The 24,147-nt window shown below is 42.8% G+C and overlaps 1 protein-coding gene across 1 annotated transcript in view; it reads right to left on the minus strand.

Annotated features, from left to right (window-relative positions):
- The window catches only part of LOC117527681 (BAH and coiled-coil domain-containing protein 1), a 179,275-nt gene that overhangs the window by 76,208 nt on the left and 78,920 nt on the right, over positions 1–24,147 (minus strand). The window contains exon 3 of the mRNA XM_034190135.1: positions 17,076–17,258. Coding sequence (XP_034046026.1) covers positions 17,076–17,258 — 183 coding nt within the window. The remainder of the gene's footprint in view (positions 1–17,075; positions 17,259–24,147) is intronic.

Genomic DNA, 24,147 nt, shown 5'->3' on the forward strand with positions numbered 1-24,147 from the left:
GTGGGCGATTTTAACATCCACACAGATGCTGAGAATGACAGCCTCAACACTGCATTTAATCTATTATTAGACTCTATTGGCTTTGCTCAAAATGTAAATGAGTCCACCCACCACTTTAATCATATCTTAGATCTTGTTCTGACTTATGGTATGGAAATAGAAGACTTAACAGTATTCCCTTAAAACTCCCTTCTGTCTGATCATTTCTTAATAACATTTACATTTACTCTGATGGACTACCCAGCAGTGGGAAATAAGTTTCATTACACTAGAAGTCTTTCAGAAAGCGCTGTAACTAGGTTTAAGGATATGATTCCTTCTTTATGTTCACTAATGCCATATAACAACACAGTGCAGAGTACCTACCTAAACTCTGTAAGTGAGATAGAGTATCTCGTCAATAGTTTTACATCCTCATTGAAGACAACTTTGGATGCTGTAGCTCCTCTGAAAAAGAGAGCTTTAAATCAGAAGTGTCTGACTCCATGGTATAACTCACAAACTCGTAGCTTAAAGCAGATAACCCGTAAGTTGGAGAGGAAATGGCGTCTCACTAATTTAGAAGATCTTCACTTAGCCTGGAAAAAGAGTCTGTTGCTCTATAAAAAAAAGCCCTCCGTAACGCTAGGACATCTTTCTACTCATCACTAATTGAAGAAAATAAGAACAACCCCAGGTTTCTTTTCAGCACTGTAGCCAGGCTGACAAAGAGTCAGAGCTCTATTGAGCTGAGTATTCCATCAACTTTAACTAGTAATGACTTCATGACTTTCTTTGCTAACAAAATTTTAACTATTAGAGAAAAAATTACTCATAACCATCCCAAAGACGTATCGTTATCTTTGGCTGCTTTCAGTGATGCCGGTATTTGGTTAGACTCTTTCTCTCCGATTGTTCTGTCTGAGTTATTTTCATTAGTTACTTCATCCAAACCATCAACATGTTTATTAGACCCCATTCCTACCAGGCTGCTCAAGGAAGCCCTACCATTATTTAATGCTTCGATCTTAAATATGATCAATCTATCTTTGTTAGTTGGCTATGTACCACAGGCTTTTAAGGTGGCAGTAATTAAACCATTACTTAAAAAGCCATCACTTGACCCAGCTATCTTAGGTAATTATAGGCCAATCTCCAACCTTCCTTTTCTCTCAAAAATTCTTGAAAGGGTAGTTGTAAAACAGCTAACTGATCATCTGCAGAGGAATGGTCTATTTGAAGAGTTTCAGTCAGGTTTTAGAATTCATCATAGTACAGAAACAGCATTAGTGAAGGTTACAAATGATCTTCTTATGGCCTCGGACAGTGGACTCATCTCTGTGCTTGTTCTGTTAGACCTCAGTGCTGCGTTTGATACTGTTGACCATAAAATTTTATTACAGAGATTAGAGCATGCCATAGGTATTAAAGGCACTGCGCTGCGGTGGTTTGAATCATATTTGTCTAATAGATTACAATTTGTTCATGTAAATGGGGAATCTTCTTCACAGACTAAAGTTAATTATGGAGTTCCACAAGGTTCTGTGCTAGGACCAATTTTATTCACTTTATACATGCTTCCCTTAGGCAGTATTATTAGACGGTATTGCTTAAATTTTCATTGTTACGCAGATGATACCCAGCTTTATCTATCCATGAAGCCAGAGGACACACACCAATTAGCTAAACTGCAGGATTGTCTTACAGACATAAAGACATGGATGACCTCTAATTTCCTGCTTTTAAACTCAGATAAAACTGAAGTTATTGTACTTGGCCCCACAAATCTTAGAAACATGATGTCTAACCAGATCCTTACTCTGGATGGCATTACCCTGACCTCTAGTAATACTGTGAGAAATCTTGGAGTCATTTTTGATCAGGATATGTCATTCAAAACGCATATTAAACAAATATGTAGGACTGCTTTTTTGCATTTACGCAATATCTCTAAAATTAGAAAGGTCTTGTCTCAGAATGATGCTGAAAAACTAATTCATGCATGTATTTCCTCTAGGCTGGACTATTGTAATTCATTATTATCAGGTTGTCCTAAAAGTTCCCTGAAAAGCCTTCAGTTAATTCAAAATGCTGCATCTAGAGTACTAACGGGGACTAGCAGGAGAGAGCATATCTCACCCATATTGGCCTCTCTTCATTGGCTTCCTGTTAATTCTAGAATAGAATTTAAAATTCTTCTTCTTACTTATAAGGTTTTGAATAATCAGGTCCCATCTTATCTTAGGGACCTCATAGTATCATATCACCCCAATAGAGCGCTTCGCTCTCAGACTGCAGGCTTACTTGTAGTTCCTAGGGTTTGTAAGAGTAGAATGGGAGGCAGAGCCTTCAGCTTTCAGGCTCCTCTCCTGTGGAACCAGCTCCCAATTCAGATCAGGGAGACAGACACCCTCTCTACTTTTAAGATTAGGCTTAAAACTTTCCTTTTTGCTAAAGCTTATAGTTAGGGCTGGATCAGGGGACCCTGAACCATCCCTTAGTTATGCTGCTATAGACGTAGACTGCTGGGGGGTTCCCATGATGCACTGTTTCTTTCTCTTTTTGCTCTGTATGCACCACTCTGCATTTAATCATTAGTGATCGATCTCTGCTCCCCTCCACAGCATGTCTTTTTCCTGGTTCTCTCCCTCAGCCCCAACCAGTCCCAGCAGAAGACTGCCCCTCCCTGAGCCTGGTTCTGCTGGAGGTTTCTTCCTGTTAAAAGGGAGTTTTTCCTTCCCACTGTAGCCAAGTGCTTGCTCACAGGGGGTCGTTTTGACCGTTGGGGTTTTACATAATTATTGTATGGCCTTGCCTTACAATGTAAGGCGCCTTGGGGCAACTGTTTGTTGTGATTTGGCGCTATATAAAAAAAATTGATTGATTGATTGATTGACATGCTACTACACGACTCACAGACAATACTTTTTGTTATGGACTTATTTAATGTGATGCAATGCAATCTGCTCCAATAATTTGTTTAATGTAGGCATTATTTTCCTTGAGAAATTAGGAAAAGCTAAAATTGGCTTGTTTACCTAAAAATACATATTTCATAAAAGAGGAGGGACATTTGTCAAGTTTTTAATGACTATGCTGTAGCATATTGGCACTGTCTCTGCTCACATTTTATTCACCACTGGGGCAGCAACACATACAGTAGCAGAAAGCACAGCATAGAAGAAGCCAGCTGTTTTTAGTATGTACTTGTACAATTCTGTGCCAAAAATTCATCTGCGTTTTTGATGCTTGAACTCCTCGGTGTTTGTTTATTTGTTTATAATTCAATTCTAATATGAGTAATAATTCTATGATGAGGCTGCTAGGCTGCTTTATAGCAGAAATAATGCGCTGTTATGAAGTACTGAGTGTCAAAAGTAATGCAGTCATGCAGTATGGGAATGAAATGTACATTGAACAATTACTGAAATGGGCTTTCCTGTTCTGAACCCATGATACTGCCATTGTATATCTTCTTTAATCTGACTGTGACAATGATTGTCTACTCCATGTACACATTTATCTCTGTGGCCATTATGAAGAGACTTCCAAGCAGAGTGGCGGCTGCTGGTGTGTCAAAGAGGGGAAGCTCATTGTTGGCTTACATCATAAAATTTGTGAATTTATTTATATGTAAATTCAAATATGTAAAATGGTCATAACAGTCGCTAGTTGCACAAGCATTTCACAATTTATATCTCCATTACATACAGTATTTTATGATGGCACAATTACCAAGTGGTTAGTGCGCTTGGTTTCAGTGCAGAAGGTTTCTTGGCATTGTTCCACTCAGATGTTATTTTCAAGATTGGCCAGCAGATGTCATCGTATCTAATTGTATCAAAGCTTCAAAACACTGAACCATTGCTTCATACTGATTCAGTGTTTCAATACGCTTCGGTTTCTCTGTCACTAATTTTCATGAATAAAATACGTCACCAACCACTAATTATTACCACATATGCCCAGATAGACTTATAATTATGAATACGCTGATGTTGTGTTGCGAACCCGGACATTAATTAACATGTGACGACTTTTAAACACATACTGAAGAACGAAGCAGAGAGTAAGTCACCTCGAGCTTCTCACATAATGTTGACTCCAGTGTGCTTCTCTGTCCACCTTTAACACTGACTGATTTATAGTGCACGCAAAACACTTTGGCATAAATTTAAAAATGCATAAATACGCAAAAATGTGCAAACTAATTCTCATTCCTATAGCTGTCAATCAAAACGGGATTCAGCCTTTCGACTGATCATCCAATCATTGTGCAGAACTCCAGCATCCAGACCCGCCCACAGCTCCATTCACCCCTAGAGAAGCTCAGCGTTCGGGGGCGGGACAAAATAGTGGCTTTATCCAATGGCCGTCGCATTTTGTGGCAATGAAAGAAACATTTCCAGGCAGTCCCTTTGAAGTGGAAGGACGCTCGGCTTCTACAGGAAAATGCACTGACCACAGACATTATGAGAAAAAAGATTTATGAGAAGTTAATAAAACAGTCAATCAATTTGTGATAAGTAGCTGATTCTGAACAAACTCGTCTTCAAGATGAACGTGTTGTAACACATTTATAGTCAATGAAATGCGAACAAACTGTACATATTTGACCATTTAATTTTTTGACATTTTAGGGGAAGCTGAGCTTCCCTTGCAGTCTTAGAGAAACCGCCTCTGCTTCCAAGATTATGACTCCTTTTCCTTTCTTCTCCCGTCTCACCATCCAGCATCACTTTTAAAGTGGTTCAAACACAGCTTTTCCGGGGCCTTTTTGGAAGAAAACTGGCTGTAAAAGTGATGATTTACATATGTTACATAAAAGTGTTCCATCACCAACTCTTCATTTTAACTTTATTATTTTGATTTCATTCATGTCATCTTGTAGAGATTAGTTTTCAAGGGCATCATTTTAGATTTTTTTATATATACAAAAGCCTGATTTATTCATATTTCCTTGAGGCCAAAATATGGCCATCGGGTATTGTGAAGGCTTGGCGTCCTTTCGCCCATCTGTCTGTGCTCATCATAACTCCAGTCCTATTACTGCCAGGGTCTTCAAATTCACAGGGAACATTCTTGGAACACAGACCTTGGACAAGTTCAAAGATGGCTAACCTTGACCTATTTTAAGAGGTCAAAAGGTCACATTCTGTTTCTTATTTTTATGCTCATATGGCCAAGGGTATTTTAGCATTATGTTATATTTTAATTTGAATTTGTCCCAATGTTCAGACACGTAATAACTGAAGTGTTCATAAACTATTGAGTCCCACTGTATAGTGAGCGAGAAAGCAGGGGTAAAACGAGGCCAGGACTAAATGAAAGACAGGCGTATTTGTGTTGGCAAGCATGTAACTTGATCCCACAAAGTGCAGATGTAGTTTATTTAGCCTCGTGTGTGCAATGGCACGGTTCCTACAGCAGCTATGAGTGCTGAATGTCTTACTTCTGTCGGTAGAACAATGGGGGCATCCTCACGTCTTAATTAATGAAATGCACAAAGAGGGCAAACAGCCCTGCAATAACACAGGGGGTGCTGCTTTCTGAGGAGGGCAGAAGGGTCTTTTTTTCTTTTACCTATTTTGCACCTCGCTCCTCTTTTGTCTCCGTCTCTGTCTTTGCTGTTGTGATTAATAAGCAAACCCATTTGTGCCAATTTATCTACGGGGGGGGGGGGGGTGTCCTTCGTTTTAGCAAGACATTTTTCTCTAATTTTGGGAGGGAGAAAAGAAGAGAGCTGTTTGGCAGTCTTTATCCGAGCTGGGCTGAGAGAGGAGCTTTTTTTTTTATTTCTGCGGCAGCGTGTTGTTTGTGAGCGTGACGATTGGCGGCGTAATCCCTTTTCACAGCGTGGTCTGGCTGTGCCCGATAATGCCAGCCCGCTCAGTTTCAGCATGCCCTCCAATGGGGTGGCAAGAGGGGGGACCGCTGGGCTCAGCAGAGCTCATTCAGCCATAAATCTAGCCAGGACAAGGGAAGCTGCTGCTGCTGCTGCTGCAGGCGATGTGAGGAGGGTCTTAGCACAGTCTCCTGACTGCACAGCAGCTTTGCTTCCTTTCCTGCCTTCCTCACTTACACACAGACACACACACACACACCCATGAACAAATCAGCATCGGCAAGTGAATGATGGAGAAGCGCTTGCAAGGCATGCTGTCTTTTGCACAGGTGGAGCAGCGGGTAGAAGCAGAACAAACAGCGCTGCATCCCTGAGAGAGATTTCCAGAAGTTCTGAAGACATTTCTCACCGTATAATCGGTGGAGAGCCGCAGACCAACAACACGGAGCACAAAGGCCGAGCTGTAGAACAGAACTCGGAGGCAGAGGGGAATTAAGCCTGTTGAATTAAACGCAGGCAGCAAAGTGGCTTCTTTCTCACTGGTAAACTGTCCAGCCTTTGCACACGGCACTGATGAGGCACTTATGTCTTTCACGTTTGCTAAAAGGCAAAATACATAAATACCTAATTGCAATGCCTCTGAAGAAATTGCTGTAACATTTCAGAGCGCGGGAACAGAGAGAAGAGCACGGGAAAGGACGAGCGAGAGGAGAGGAGGAGCAGGCCAAGCTGCCAGTCAGGTCCGTTAATTGAGAAAAAGTGACAGAACCATCAAGACACAGAAAGGGAGGAGAAGAGAACAGAGATGTTTGGTGGAGGAGGGGCCGCACTGTAGAGGATCTCTGCAGGTTTGACTAATTGAAAGGAAGGGATGCAGGCTGGCACGAGACAGAGGGAGAGAGTAAGAGAGAATGAAAGGGATGAGAGGTGGGGGGGTGCAACTTAAATCCTACAAAAAGAAAAGCTAGCACACAGACGGAAAGATGGACAACTGAAGATAGGCTTGGAGAGGCGTATCAAACAGAAGTGGATTAGACAGGTGTGCGGCGGGAATGTGTACGTGCACGCATGTGTGCATTTGTGGACAGAGATATGAGGCTGTGATTGTTTTTGGCACAGCAGGAGAAGTCAGTTGGCTTGCAGCCAGCTGGACGTAAGCGTGCACAGAACCCTCCTTTGGTGACTGGTTTTGTGGGGTTTGTTCCTGACATAAAAGCAAATTTTACAATCTAAGAAGGCTTCATCGATTTTACCAGGTGTTATCAGGTGTAGATGTCCGTCACATCTGTCAGCAATGAGCCTCAGACAGTGTGACCCGCATAACAGTAACTATGACTATATCTTTTACTCAGTCTAAGGGTACTTTCTCCTGGTTTGGACTTTAGGACATTACGAGAGTGTGAAAACTGTCCTGTTCCCAGTGGTGGGCACAGTTCCAATAATCCGATAACAGATAATTATCGAAGATAATGTTTTCATTATCAGATTATCTTTTTAGATAACTTTAAAAACCATTATCAGACTAATTATCTTCTGATGAATTTTTGTCCGAAAACCTTTAGACTGATAACGTAGTAAAGAAAGCTGAACAGCACCAAACATTTCTAAAATTGAAAATCAGTTGAGCACCTACCTGATAAAAGTTTCCTACCAGATGTATGGTTCCAACCTCTGCAAACAGAAAACAGCTGGTTCTATGAAGAACTACACTATCCTGTGTAGGCCAAAAAAAAAAAAAAAAAATGTTTTTTTGTTTTTTTTTTAAGGAGAAAAAAAAATCATTTCCTTTAACACCATACTGATACGCTGGCAATATCACCCAAGTCATCCAGAGGCATACATTTTTAACTTATGGTTCAAATTTTAACCAAACTAATTTTGGACAAGTTATTTAAAATTGATGTCATGTCTGAAGTTTTATAAAGTGAAAATAACAGATATATGTTTTAGTTTTAAAGTAATGTGCTAATTGTTAAGGTTTTAGTGTGGACATGCTGTGCTGAGCAGTGCATTATGGGTAGGATTAGTACGTTCACGACAGGACAAATGCATTTCAGACACTCTGTTCAGGCTCCACGGACAACAGCATTAAACTCTAGTGCCTAAAACTCTCGTGAATATATTCTCTGGGTTTATAGACGTTATTGTATTTGCGTTTGTTAAATTCCATGTATCTTAAATGTCGCAGCAGACATGGATTCTCTGGAATTTTGTTTTGGAAAGATTTCAAGGCTTCTACTGCCATCTACTGGCCAGTAGTGTTCATGGCAGTTCATGGCAGTATTCGTCCTGAAGATGAGCAGACACTGTATATTTTTAATCACAAGTTAGGTTTTTTCAAACTTAATTTACAAAAACTCTCGATGGGAGACATCAAAGTTTAAAAACAAAACAACAACAAAAAAAAAAACATTACAAGACAGCTCTGGGGTGTTTGCACATGCACGGTGCGAGCGGTAGGACGCTTGTTGCCCCTCAGCAGCAGGAAACCCTCACGACAGCCGACCAGAATAATATCAAACAGGTCGACCATACGATCAGCAATCAGGAGGTGGTCGTGAGATGTTAAACGCAGCTTGTTATTCCATGTACACTACACGATGCAGGACGCGCGATTAACCTGAAACTGAACCTGAAATAAAAAATCATCTGAACATTCTCACATTCTCTCCACATGCAAAACATGTTGTGATGACACTTCCATGGCTCCATAAAAATGCCTGTTTTTACAAATTAAAAAATGGAATATTTTACAAAAGCACATCTGTAAACACCAACACACGACACACGTCACATTAACGTGTTGGTTTACATAGTGAATGACTGAACCAATCAGTGTTTAGCAGAGGTACATTTTACCCAGAATCCTTTGCGATCTGTCTGTGTTTGTTACAAAACCTCAGAATTAGTGCATTATTCAACATTAAAAGATATATGTTATATTTTAACTTTGTACAAATGACAGAATTGACATTAATGGAGTTATTCTATCAGTATTCATTTTATTTATACACCAAACCATAAGTCAGTATGACTTTATTTTCCAAGACCTCCACCTGACCGGCGCATTGTGATTGGTAGAGAGTTGGGCTTGGTGAATGCTCTCAGACTGCTGCGGCACTGTAAGCTGTGTAGTAACTAAGAGCTTCCAGCAGGTAGCAAGATGTTCAAACATGGAAGTATGGGCTCATTGCTTGGATCTGCTGTGACTTTGATGTTTCCAGAAGCGAGCGTGTTGTTAAAACTCAAATTCAGTTTATTAGTAGTTGCAAATATACTAGAAACAATACTGGAATTTATCAGTTATCTGTAACTTCCGATACATTTTTGGGTGGTTTATCTTTATCAAAGATAACTTTTCAGTTATCTGATTATCTGTTATAGAAGTTAATTTTTTGGTTATCTGTGCCCACCACTGCCTGTTCCAATCTGGACCAAATATCCTCAATTTGAACTGATCTCGATCCGGAAAAAAGCAAGATTCACCAAAATAGTTTTGCAGTGGTTCTTCCCACTCACATGCTGGTATATGTTATAGAATGGCGAGTTTGTGCATGCACAAAATTTTTGATGCATGCCAGCATATGACTCATATGACGTGCATACGTGGGTCATAAGTTGGAGGTAGGTTTTGTGATTGTTGAGACATGTTACTTGTAAGTTACTCATAAGTCAAAACACACCAAGATAATATCCAGCATGCCCAAAACTTGCTTTGAACCTGTGTGCAACTTATCTCCACTGCATATTGATGCAGATGTATTTGACGTGTTCTGAACAACCACAGTGCCAGCTACCCTATATTGGCATATTGTGCATTTCCACAACAGGTACAAAAATAACCGAGCCATACCGTACCATCTTTTTCAGCACCCTTCAGTTGGGGTCCCAAAATGATGGGCTGGTTACAAAAGGGAGGCACTAACCCGCTGATGTCCATTGATTGGCTCAACTGAAAGCTGCAGTCCTCATGCGAATGATTCAGACTGTCACAAATATTAAAAACATTCAAACACTGAGTAAATGTAAAGTCTTAATCTTACTCGTCATTTCAGTTGGATTCATCATCACAGCCTGATGAAAACTTATTTACATAAAGTGTCTTTATTTTAGAAAATGGCATCTGAAAATACTTTAATACCTTGTCATGTCTGAAGAAACAGCATTTTTTAAAGAAATCCCACTGTGTTTGTCTGGTTCCGGTTCGTTTGTCAGCCTGAACCAGAGAACGCTGGCGCTTTGTCCCCCAACAAGACAGTTAACTTATTTTAAAAGCTGGAAGAGTTCACATCAGCATTTACCACAGCCATGAGTTGACAGTGGCTTAGTTGTTAGCACTGTTGCCTCACAGAGAGAAGGCCATGGGATCAATTCCCATCTGTGGCCTTTCTGCATATAGTTTACATCTTCTCCCTGTGTTTGCGTGGGCTCCCTCCAGGTGCTCCGGCTTCCTCCCACATCCAACGACATGCAGGGTAGGTGAATTGAAAACTTTAAATTGTCTGTAGGTGTGCGTGTGGGTGTAAATGTGTTTGTCTGTCTATATGCGACCCTGTGGCAGACTGGAGTCCTGTCCAGGGTGTACCCCACCTTACGCCCTATGACACCTGGGATAGGTGTCCAGCCCCCCGTGACCCAATCCTGGATATGCTATTGAAGATGAGTGGGTGTGAGTGTGTAAATTCCTCTATTTGGCCTCTGTGTTGAGGGACGAGGCCATGCGACAGCATGCACGGACTTGATGATGTGCATGTGAACATATACATGCTCCGCCTACCCAACAAAAGCTGCTCCTGCTCCTGGTGGAAACACAAGCAAAGCAGACTTAATCTATTCCGACCCGTACCATACAATGCTGTACTGACCCAGACTGCTCGGTGGTGTGACAGCTGCATAACTTATTTGATGTAGCCAGTGTCTTTGGCAAATTTTTGCCTTAGTATGAAGAAAAGTTGGAAGATGTGACAAGAAATAGCACACAATCCACCAAAAAAAATGACAAGCATTAACAAAAGCAAGGTAAGCAAAAGTTGCTGACCAAATAATAAATCAACTGAAAGTGTCACAAAAGAACTATTGTCTTCTTCCCCCTCTCTCGACTGGTCCCATATGGGATTGCCACCACAGATCAGGGGGTCTCCATTTCACCACTTTCCCCTGCATCTTCACCTATCAAAAAATGGCTGCATATCTTCTTTCGAACCTCCTCTTTGGCCTTCTTAATCTTCTTGCATGGTGGCTCCATCCTTCTCCTGACATTTCTTGCACACCTCCTTTGCACATGCCCACACCATCTCAATCTCACTTCTCTAACTTTGTCTGCAAACTGTACTACCGACACTGTCCCTTTGATATGCTTCTTCCTCATCCTTCCTTTCCATCTTCGTCACTCCCAACAAAAAAATCTTTAGCTCTGACACATCCAGATCCCTTTGTTGTCTTTTTGGCAGCATCATCACCTTGTAAACCATACAACACAGCTGGTCTGATAAACTTTCACTTTTGCTCTTGCAGATACTGTTCTATCCCAAATTGCTCTTGCCACTCTTATCCACCAACTACACCCTGCCTGCACACTTTCCTTTTCCCTTTTGACCACACTCTTCATTACTTTGCACACTTGCTCACTAGTTTTTAAACTCATCCACCTTCACTACCTGTATACCTTGCAACTACACCATGAGATCACCCTCTTTTTAATACATGTACTCCATTTTGCTCCTATTGCCTTCCATTCCCTTACTCTCCAGTGTGTACCTGTACCTGCCCAAGCCTGTATCAGCCTGTTCCCTGCTCTCACTACACACAGCCCAGTCTCACGTTTTGTTTTCGCGCTACTGTCACGAAATGAGTCAAATTTTCGTGACTGTTTTTTTAAACTCACTATTACTAACCCTACTCCTACCCCAACCCTAACCTTAACCATAACCTAATCCTACTTCTATCCCCCCCCCCCCCCCCCCCCCGCTTCACTTTTAATTTCGTGCAACCATCACAGAATGAATTAGAATGAATTTGTGCTGCCATGGCGAAAATGAGGCACTTTTCATCACAATATCACGAACCAATAAATTAATGTATATTTCATGCTGCTGAATCATGACTTGCTGTGAGACCAGGTTGCTACACATCACAATGTCATGTACAAACATCATTCTCCAGTCAATCCTGTCAGACTTCCTGATTTACTTTCTCCACATCAAACAACCTTCTGTCACTATAATTTTCTTCATTCATCAGCTACTCAAAGTACTCCCTCTACCTTCTCAACACATTCACTGGCATCCTTTACCATGACATGCTGCACATTTTTTCCTTCCCTTTCTATGGATAATTGGTACAAGTTCACTTAAATGGTAAATGGACTGCATTTATAGAACGCTTTTCCAGTTGCATCAGACATTCAAAGCGCTTTACAAATAATGCCTCACATTCACCCCAATGTCAGGATGCTGCCATGCAAGGCACTCACTAAACACCGGGAGCAATAGAGGATTAAAGACCTTGCCCAAGGGCCCTTAGTGATTTTCCAGTCAGGCTGGGATTTAACCGAGGATCTTCTGGTCTCAAGCCCAACGCCTTAACCACTAGACCATGACCCCTCCTTCTCTTTTTTGTCCAACTTCATGTAGAGTTTGTCATCTACCTTTTCCTTAACCATCGCCACATACCTTTTCACCTTATCTCCTTGTATGTCCATCTACTTTCTTCATCTCTTTGGGTATCCCAGTATCTTGTCACCAACATCTTCCTTCTTATACAATCCTGTACTTCATCCTTTCGCCACAAAGTCTATTCATCTTCCTTCCTCTTTCAAGATATCACACCAGGTACCTCTAGCTGTCTCCTGCACCGCTTTGATAGTAGTTGTGCAGTGTCTCTTAATCACCACCCAGTGCCAGTTTCATTTTCTCCCTGAACCTTGCTGCTGCAGTTGCCACAATTTTACCATTGCTCTCGTCCTTTTCTTCACCTCTAAATTCTTCAGGTCAAAACCCCTGCAAGGACATAATTCACCTGTGTACCTTTCTGCATGTCATTCTATAATCCTCCTTCTTAAAAGCCTTATTCACCCCAGTCATTTCCATCCTTTTTGGAAAATCCTCCACCATCTGCCAGTCCACTTTCTTTTTCTCGACACTGCATCTCCTCATTTATTGTCACCTCTGTTCCCTTAACCAGCATGTCCACTGATGTCCAATCACCACCGTTTCTTCCTTGGATACATTCCCTGCTATCTCATCTAGCTCACTTCCCCCACACTGCACTTGCAGGGCATATGTGCTGATGATATTTATCATTGTCCATTTGATTTCTAACTTTACATTTACCATACTATCACACATGTGCTTCATCTCTTACACATTCTTAATATGATGTTTCTTCACAATTATCCAAACATGATATCACTTCCCATCCACATCATGATTAAAGAATCTGAACCAATTTCCTCCTGGCATCTCGTTCACCTTCTTCACACAACAAGAGCATACTTCCCCCAGTACCATTCTGGCCAATAGTACTCATGGTGGTTGCTGGTAAGCCAGGCCTTGACTGACCTGGTATGGAAATTTATTTTGCGATCTACATATCACTGACACAATGACTGCACTGGCGTGTACACCCCCTTGGTTCATTTCTGGCACTATGGTATGGTTCCATTCATGTTAAATAAAGCTGATTCCTGAATCAGAGGGGTTTTGTGTGGAAGTGAACTATACTGTATGTTTGCAGGAATACAAATTCAAAATCTCCAATGTTACAAATGACACACAGAAGTCGGTGACTACTCTGCTGCTGGTGGGGTTCTGGTGACACCCAGAGAGAGGAGGCGAGAGTTTGGATAATTGTGCCGCTCACTGCAATGACTTGCTTTTATGCAAAACAGGAAAAAGACAATATGCAATTATCCTGAGGAGGGAACAGCTGAATGTGGTTGATGAACAGTCTGGATTCAATCATGCTCTTAGTGCGTTATATGCAATTAAACTGCAATAGAGATAATGGCCTCCATTGCCAACTGAGTAATAATCCCAGTCATAATCACCTCCATTACTTTTATTAGCCTTGGCATTATCATTATCACTCTTATTAATATTATTCTACTTTTCCACATGGCCAAAGTCTTTGACAATGAATTCCTGAAACTATGAGGTAAAAGAAATATTGACACAAAATGAGTTTAAAGAGGAAATTGTTTGAACTACTGTAATTTCACATTTAAAATCATTCTTCTGTTTATTTGGTGAAGTCTAGAGTTTCTCACCACTGAAGCAGCTGTCCACTCATGTAACCCGTACGGCTCACAATGTGAGGGGCCCATGGAAGCTGGTAAAGGTGGCAGAAGTGGTTTGGAAGCAACCTATAGTTTACCACAATCAACAACAGACCGCTTCTCAGCTGCAACACAGCCAATCAGTTGTAGCCACACACCACACAACTGAGGCACTGCTGAGCTGCTGATTAGTGACCACAAATAACCATCCCTGTCTGGTGTCCCCGCTGTACTCACAGCTGGAGCTGGGCTATCCTTACACAATAAATACGCCAAGGCCAAAATAACAAGACTGTCAGGTTCTGGGGTTGTGGGTTACAAGATGGCATAATTTGGTATCACATTGAGAAAGTAGTAGGGCACTTGGAGAGCACATCCCTGCACCAAGGATGAAAAACCTTGGGGGTTTACATTGGGATTAAGAGGGTTACTGCATGTTTGCAACTTTCCCAGTGGGATGGACCAACAGGTTTGTTGTGTGGGCCGCCAGAAGAGGAGGTACTGCTGGCCCACCACCAGAGGGCGCCCTGTCTGGAGTGCGTGCTCCAGGCACCAGAGGGCGCAGCCGCCTCACAGGAGCAGCCAGGGTGACAGCTGTCACTCATCACCTGCAACAGCTGTTACCAATCACCTGATCAGCAGGGGTACATCAGCAGGACAACGTCTCCACCTCTTTGCCGAGATATCGTTCTACCTGGAAGGTAACGTTCTCAGCTGACCGTGAGATCTTTTCAGTAACCTTTTGTGACTTTTGTGCATTATATAGCAGACTCTTTCCAACGAGAGGTGGAGGTAGTTTTCCTGCCGTGTGGATTGCTGGGTGTAAACGCGCCCACATTTAATTGTTTTTTTTTTTGTTCCTCGCCAGCAGTACCAGGTCCGACACGCGGAGGCAGTGGCCACCTGGGAGTTCGGGACTTGGTGGCTCCAGTATTCCCGGGGTCTGGTGGCGGAGGAAATCGTGTGGTTCCGGTTCTGCTTTGGACAGACGTCTTCTATCTTCGAGCCTGCCCACACGACACCTTCTGTGATTTGACTTGTTGTCTATTGTTGTAATGTGTTGTGTTTGTTGTGCCCATTCACAACAGTAAAGTGTTGTTATTTGACTTCCTCCATTGTCCGTTCATTTGCGCCCCCTGTTGTGGGTCCGTGTACCTACACTTTCCCAACAAGGTTGACTGCACCAAGCAGACACCTGTAAAGCAACACCTGGCTGTAGCAGCTATATGGATACTTTCCAGAGACAAGATTGGACCACGGGTCTGTCTGGCTGTTCGGCATTTAGAATCAGTGACTTGGTGGATTTTGCAACGTTTAGCTCCCATCCTTCAACTGACCCTGTCTGTGTGGTATGTAATGTGTATGAGGCAGTTTATTTGTTTTTGAGAAATATGTTGCAAATTAAACAAATGCCCCATCTTGCATTTAAAAGAAAGTAAAGAAAGAATCCTTAATCAACAGGAGAATTTGATGACTTATTCTTGTTCAGGTCTGTGATACAAATGGAAACTGATACGTTTTTAGCAATAATGATGCCATCTATTTTGCTTCTCGGTCTGATTCTTTATCAAATTCCTTATCGATTCTTTAACTCAGTTCTTCAGTCTCCTGAGTGGAAAAAGAAGGCCTTCAGTGGTTTTCAACATCAATGAGGCTATTTTTCTTGTTACAAGATGCAGGTTTTAATGTCATGACGTCAGACATGACATTAAAACATGCACATTTCTGCAACACAGAAGCATCAGCATTAGCGTGCAGGCATTGATGATATCCGAGGCATATGACTTTGATGGACTGAAATATTTGGAACTGGTTCTTGATTCTCATCCGTAGTCTGGGAGCCTGCACTGCTCATCCACCACCCAATGGAACTAACCCGGTCCTGGTTTGCTACCACCCACACAGACTGCTGCTCCATCCCTGTGTTCCAAATGCAGGTATCTATGTACTACAGTCAGGTGACATGCAGCTACTTGGCCTCCTGTGGTCGCTGAGGTTCTCTGAGTCATCTGCTTGCTGAATCAGGCTCATGAAATTGCATCTCCTGGCCATGCTGCCATAACTGAAGCTCTCTCACAGTGTAAGTAGCAGACCCCTGCATGATGGATCATGTCCAGAAAGACACATCACATGGCCTATAATGACATAACTGATATTTCATTACAATGCAAGTGATACTCCTTGTCTAAGTTTCCCTGAGTAACCACTCATTTGACACAAAGTCATTCCAGCGATACCCGATTATTCTCCAGAGAGACCTCGTACCAAAGAGACCGTCATCATCTGAGGTCACTTGTGTGAGTCCAGAAGCACCAGGAGCCAAAACACTTGGACCTTCGCACTCCTGCAGATGTATCAACATGACTATACACCTCTGTCCAGTAACTTCGTGACTTCATAAGCTCTTTCCAGACATTGTTTGATGAGATCGCAGCTTTTTCTCTTAAAAAAATACTTCATTATTGAGAAATATGACGTACTTCACGGAGGTTGTGCTTGAGTGTGCATGTTTGTGTCAGCAGAGTTTTTGTATTGCAGAGTCTTGGGTGGGAACCACCTTATTAAGCTGTGAAGCAGACACCACCTGCAATCACTGCAACTTTGCACTGGCCCGCATTCACACGTACTGCTTCCGAGAGCACAGAGTGGCATTCCTGCTGATGTGATTCAAATACCGCAAAATTCCTTGGCTGAACTTTTGACCTTGCATCCCCATCCCAAAACCAAAGCACAGCACTCCATTCTGAAATGGACCTATTTTGGTGCACAAATAAAAGGGTGGGAGCCCGAGTCCTGCTGTACCATTACAAGCCGTTCTTTTAGTGGAAACCAAAAATACACAATATCAATGTAACAATACACCCTGCAAATCCCCACTGTAGCCGAGACATGAATATCGCTAAATCTGGACAGTGTGGTCAGATGAATGGGTGAGCCTGTGGGCGTATGTTTGTGTACATGTGTGACTTGAAGTACCTTCATGCGAATGGGGAAACCAGATTTGAGAGGCGCTGGAATGTGGTCCACCTCGGAAGGAGGGCGAAGAGGGTGAGGAAGGAGGCCGGGAAGGGTGAGATGGGTGGGAAGGTGGGGAACCCAGACTACTGGCCAGAAAGGTCCCCATGAAGGAGGCGGAGGAATTACCCATCAATCCACTGCCTGCATTCCCACAAGGACAAAGGTAAGGAGAGAGAACATGGTTAGGATTAGGTGTGACAAAATAAAGTAATTAATTAAACCAGATGTGCCCACTGGTGGAATTATTAATCCAGTCATATCTGGTCGCTGCCCTGGGGACAGAGTGAATGAGTGAATCTCCTCCCTCGCGCTGACAGAACGGCCCTCTTCCCTCACTCCTTCCTGCCTCACACCATCGCTCCCCACGGGCAAACTGAGGTCTCATCTCACAGCTGAGTACACACTTTCTCAGGCTCTCTCCCTCTCGCTCTCACACACTTTTGCTCCTGCTCCCCAGTGTCCCTTTCTCAATTTCTCTCCCTCCCTCCTTCCCTCCATTATGTTATGCACTCCATCTCTCACTTTCATGCCCTCAATCTTTCTTATTGCTCTGCTCCATTTCACCTTCTCTCTGTCTCTTTGTCTCATTCTTCCTTTTGTTATGCGTCATTCCAACTGTCCCACACTCTTCCTTTCATATTCAGTTCCATCCTGGCATTTTCCTCCTTTTCTCTCGCCTCTATTCTCCCATCTCGGCTTTCTCACAATAGCCATTTCCTGTCTTTTACTTCTTTTTTTCCCCGTCCCACCTCAGTGAGCTCACTACAACATGAGCGCACCCCTTCCCAGCCTCATTGCATTGTCTCTTCTTTTATTGTCTCTGCCGCTCTTTCTTTTGGACACGTAGCGTTGCTTTGCTTTGTTTCTCGCTATAATGATGGCACCAGCAGGGCAATCTGTCCCTGGCTGGTTGAACTGTGTGTTTAACAAGACTACGATGAGTAATTGACCATTCGTAGCAACGCCTGTGTCACTGGGGGCTGATTGTCTATTATGCATTGCTGGGCAAGCCGGCGAAAACACACTGATTAACCACTGCTTAAATTGCGTTTCCATTACGGGCCTGCCGGTGCACTTGAGTGAGGGACTGGGGTACCCCACCTTTTTTGCACATTCATTTCCCCAAGTCACACCACAGCAGCATCTCATGCATATGTATGAAGCACACATGCTTGAGATTACACAAACTGGTGGAAGGCGCACACCTAACTGTGACCCCACAGGGCAGCGATTTCGCAAAGATTCATCAGCAGCTGAGTTTGACTGCAGGGTTGATGTCTTTAGCAACAACTAAAATGGAAAATCTTCATTAATGACCACTTTCCCAGGACTAAAACATAAGTAGAAGAAGAAGTAAGTCCTGCACAGGCCCTGAGGCCCTTTGGTGCTGGTGCTTATTCCCACATTCTACAGCATGAAGCAGCATGAAGAGTCTATGGCTCCCCATAAACAGGATGAGAATAGTCTTTATTGTCATTGTACAGGGTGGGACAATGAAATTGGGGTGCTCCCACAGAGCTACTCTACACTGCAAAAATTGTTTAAGAGCAAGAAGAACACAAACAAGATTACAAGGAAAGAAGACATCCTCTTAAAACAGAGACATGTAGAGTGAATGTATAACACAATATAACTATGAGGTACAACATGCACAAACTGAAATATGTACTGTATACTGGGGGGGGGGGGGGGGGGGGTGTATGGGAGTAGGACTGTGGGTGAGTGTGTGTTCATGGGTGTTAGCAGTACGTATGGCCCAGGGGAAGAAGCTGTTTGTCAACTTGCTGGTTTGGGACATAGTTGACCTGTAGCATATCCTGGAGGGCAACAGATCAAACAGGGAGTAAGGTGTGTGGGGTCTCCTGTGATGGCCTAAGGCAGCAGGCTGTGGCGATGGTTTCCAGGCTGGCCAGAAGGCAGCTGATGGTCTGATGTTTATGACCCAGAAGGCCAGCAGCAGCTTTGTGTCCAGGTTGTTCTTCCTGAGGACATGCAGGAAGTGTAGCCGCTGTGTCTTATGAATGTTCAGGGTCGGGTTGTTCTCTGAGTACCAAAGCGACAGTTCCTCCAACTCGGCCCTATGTTGTTCCATCCCCATCACAGATGAGTCCAACCACTGTGGTATTATCCACATATTTTATAATACAGTTGGTTGGGTGGTTTAGAGAGCAGTCGTAGGTGTACAAGCATACAGTAGAGGGCTTAGAACGCAGCTTTCAGGGGAACTAGTGCTGAGTGTGAGTGTGGAGGAGTGGTGGAGGCCGAGTCTCACAGACTGTGGGTGGCTCCTCTGAAAGTTTTTCTTTAATCCAATCTGTAATTTCAGTAGTTTGGTGATGAGAATGTCCAGTATGATGGTGTTAAATGCTCAGCTGTAGTCCACAAAGAGCATCCACCATTGCAGGATTGGTTTTGAAAGCAAATGCTGCCATGGATTATATAGTTACACAGTGCAACTATACAGAGCAAGCTAAAAGTTGGGAACTGTACAATTCTCCTTCTCCTTTACAAATTACAACAAAACATATTTTTTTAAAAGTCCATGATTATATTACCTCAAATTTTCATTGACAAAAACTATGGTTAATGACAAACATAAAAAAAAACAAGTGGTGGTGGACTTGGTGGCACCAGACAGAGACTTTGGAAAGGACAAGAGAAATTCATAAAACATATAACTTCAACCACACCTGCTCTTAATTTCCATCATACATGTGATGATAAGATTATTTCCTTCAACAAACCCAGACATGTCCAGTAGATGGCAGACAGGCAGAGTATGGTGTGTCACATAAACAAAAAATGTTTTGGATTAATCTGGTGCATCAAAATTGAGCAAATTTTAATCAGTTCATGGCATTATGCACCCTTTTAATTTGGCAACATACAAGATGATTTTATTAATTGTTTTTGAGTTAGTGGAGGAGGCTGGCTCATTTATTCTCTATCACTGCATTTTACAGGGTTCATCCCTCGGCTTTTCCAAATCTGATTTTCCTGAACCATGAGTCAGTCTAAACAGAAATTGATCCTTTTCTTGGCGTGTGAGAACACGTTTGTGTGGAAGTCTTAATCAGCAGTGCAGTGTGTCCTGGGCTCATCGTCATGGCAGACAGCGGGCAGAAAGTCAACGGTCTGTTTCACTGAACAGCTCATGACTGAGGGGCTGGAGATGAGGAGCGTGCGCAAACACACACACACACACACAGCTCCCAAACAGGTGGAAATCCCCCACAATCTCCATCCTTACAAACCTCAAAAATAACTTAAAACAAAAGCCAGATATGCGTGTGCTCACATCTGTCCTTCTGTTTACTTAAGGAACTGATACTGTTTATACCAGACACTGTAATACTCAGGAATTTGACTATTGGAAATAATAAAACCAGCCCAATTTTGCATCCAGACATACCAATATTTGGTCATTTTGCCACTACAGGACACAAAGAAGTTTTCTATTTATATATCAAGGCCAGGGTGGATGTTTTGCTTTCCGTGTCACTGAAACAAAGCAGCACAAAGTGTGAAATATGAAGGTGAACATGAGTAAAATGGAAGAAAATGAAATAAAAATAAATATATAACACACGACTACAGATTGGAGTACAAATGGAAATCATGACTTCAAACTTTTCACAGCAAATTAAGTCTTTTAAAGGACACCGTCTAAGTGTCAAATACATCTTGTTGCTATGGCTGCGTTCACATTACTGGTTGAAGTGACTTGAAAGAATGGGTTTGTTTTTGTTTTGGCGTGCAAGTGACACAGATGTTATCTTTTGAGCCCCCCCCCACCCGTATCAGACTGGTACAAACAGTTACAGCACTGGAGAAGCTGAGTGAGGAATCAGTGTCTGGGTTTACGATTGTCCTGCATCAAGATTAACACTCTGAGGTCGATGGATGTGCCAACTCATGTTTCTATTAAAAAAATCAGTGATAGCATGTCACAGAGACTTCATTCGATCACTTCCTAACACCACAAAGTGTCACCTCTAATTTCAATCCCTGTTCTAGATGCTTGTTGCCTCAAGGCCAATCTTAGAGCCCGGAGAAGGTCACATGGGTCTGTAACTCTGTCTCTCTCTCTCTTTCTAGCTCTCTCTGCCTGCCACTTAAACAGGCTCATTCAGAGTGCACATCGATGTGTTCAGCAGTCAGACACAGTCATGCTGCCACTAAACCCTCATACATGCTACATAAAGGGTCCTGTCAGCCCGAAAACACATTTTAATTTTTATTTTGTCCTACAAACAAAGCATACTGCCATAAAAACATATGAATGGGCTATTTTCTCTTTTCTGGGCTATACTACCCCCCACAGGGCAAATGGGCATCTTTTGTAAGGGACTTTCCACTTTTCATTCAATAACAGAAATCTGTGGGACATTTCTGCATAGAGAGAAGACAAAAACATCTGTCTGGAAATAATGAGTGATTTTATTTTCATTTATTAACAGTGATATACAATTTCCTTCACATGTTTGGCAATGCCAGCGTCTTTGCAGAGGAACAAAGTTCCAAGTCTTTATTTAGGTTGTCACAAAACCTAATCAACAAAAGAGAGTCACCATAGTGGGACAGTAGTGTGATGCTCTAATGCAGTGATTTTCAACCTTGTTTGAGCCGCGGCACCCTTTTTGTATTTACAAAATCCCTCACCCACCCCCTCCCTCGCAGTCTGCGCACACACACAGGCACTGACACACACACCAACAGCTCCGCATTTTAGACGGCTTTTGAAGGAGACGGCACTGTTTTAATCGGCCGTCAGCCTCCTTGTTATTGTCCCGCCTTAAGACGAGAGCGAGGCTGCAGCACGCGAGGCTGAGTCGTTTTATGCTTTATGGATAAAATAAATAATTCATGGTAATCGCGAATATGAAAAATACCCACGGCACCCCTGACGATCGATCACGGCACCCTAGGGTGCCGCGGCACCCCGGTTGAGAATCACTGCTCTAATGATCCGTTACGTGTAACCAGTGGGGGGCACAGCTAACCAAAAAGTTAGCTTTGATAACCATTAATCCAATAACTGAAAAGTTATCTTTTATGATGCTAAACCTATAAATTGCTAAAAAAAATGCATCTTTATTATAGATAACCGATAACTTTTAGTATTGATTCGGACGCGGCCACATCAGTTTACACTGTCATCTTCTGATAAATCAGTTTTACTTTAAGCGCCGCAGGGGCTGCTGGGTAAATTCAAGGATCACAAACACAAAAAGAACACACGAAAAATGAATGAATATAAAATAAAATCCCAAACACTGTCATCATCTTTCAAAAGCAGTAAAACACAATATTAGAAGTCACAGTTTATCTCAGTATTATACGAGGTCTGTGAGAAAAGTAAGGGACCCTTTTTTTTTTTTTCTCAAAAACTATATGGATTTGATTCATATGTTTTTATGTCAGCCAAGCTTGAACCTTCGTGCGCATGAGTTTTTCCACGCCTGTCGGTTGTGTGGGCAGGCTTTGAGTGAGCACTGCTCCACCCCTCTCGTCGTTGTTTCATTGCGAGGAAATGGCGGAATGATTTGGGGTTATGCCTATCTCCGCTTTCAGTGCTTACCAGTCGAGTGAGTATAAGAGAAATTGTGGAGAGCTGGGCATGTCCCAACTTGTCCTCTGACATTCCGAAACGGAGGTGTTCCTTTGTCTTGTTTCTGTTATGTGCCAACGCGAGTTGAGGAGCGGACCTGCGTCTGACTGAACCCAGCGCTAAATAACCAGAAAGCGGTTCCAAAAAAAAAAACATTTATTCCCCTTTTGTGCAATAATTGTGTACAACATAAAAGTGCGTCTGTCTGGCGGAGTGAAGGACGGCGCGCTCTCCAGCGCCTAAAGGGATCGAAGCTCGGCGCTTCTGGACTCACGTTCACTGCCAAACACCCCCCAGGTGGACACGACAAACCGACTCTGTGAAGGATAGAAAAGGTGAGGTAAGTCAGCAGCTACAACCAATATCCTTCAGAGGCACACACTATCAGCAACACATTCAGGTCTGAATTTAAGCTTTATGTAAATGAGCAGCTTCTTACAACAGGTGGAGGATCATCTGTCCGCACGCCACGGCAGTGAGAAGCGAGCTGCACAACTCTCATCAATATTCACATATACTGCGTAACAAAATACCAAATTACTGTTAACACTTATTCAGACAATTAATCACCTCTGATGTGTGCTGACAGCATGTGTCCCTCACCCGTCCTCCTTCACAGGCACGATGTGTCAAACCCAGGCGCGGTCCTCAGCGTCTCACAAACGAACATCACAAGGTCGAGTTCCCGGCAATTCTGCTTGAATCACACATGACTTAAATGCAGAACGCCATCTCATTATCTGCTTCAGCTGAAAGTCTTTAAGGTTGCACGTGAGCACCATCCACAGGTGCTGCACATTACGTTGATGAGGGTGAAGGACTCTTCTGCCAGCACCTTCTCCACAGACAATAAATTCAGTTCAATTCGATTTCAATTCAATTTTATTTATATAGCGCCAAATCACAACAAACAGTTGCCCCAAGGCACTTTATATTGTAAGGCAAGGCCATACAATAATTACGTAAAAACCCCAAAGGTCAAAACGACCCCCTGTGAGCAAGCACTTGGCGACAGTGGGAAGGAGAAACTCCCTTTTAACAGGAAGAAACCTCCAGCAGAACCAGGCTCAGGGAGGGGCAGTCTTCTGCTGGGACTGGTTGGGGCTGAGGGAGAGAACCAGGAAAAAGACATGCTGTGGAGGGGAGCAGAGATCAATTACTAATGATTAAATGCAGAGTGGTGCATACAGAGCAAAAAGAGAAAGAAACACTCAGTGCATTATGGGAACCCCCCAGCAGTCTAAGTCTATAGCAGCATAACTAAGGGATGGTTCAGGGTCACCTGATCCAGCCCTAACTATAAGCTTTAGCAAAAAGGAAAGTTTTAAGCCTAATCTTAAAAGTAGAGAGGGTGTCTGTCTCCCTGATTCGAATTGGGAGCTGGTTCCACAGGAGAGGAGCCTGAAAGCTGAAGGCTCT

The sequence above is a fragment of the Thalassophryne amazonica genome, chromosome 16, assembly GCF_902500255.1.
Source record: "Thalassophryne amazonica chromosome 16, fThaAma1.1, whole genome shotgun sequence".
Taxonomy (NCBI): domain Eukaryota; kingdom Metazoa; phylum Chordata; class Actinopteri; order Batrachoidiformes; family Batrachoididae; genus Thalassophryne; species Thalassophryne amazonica.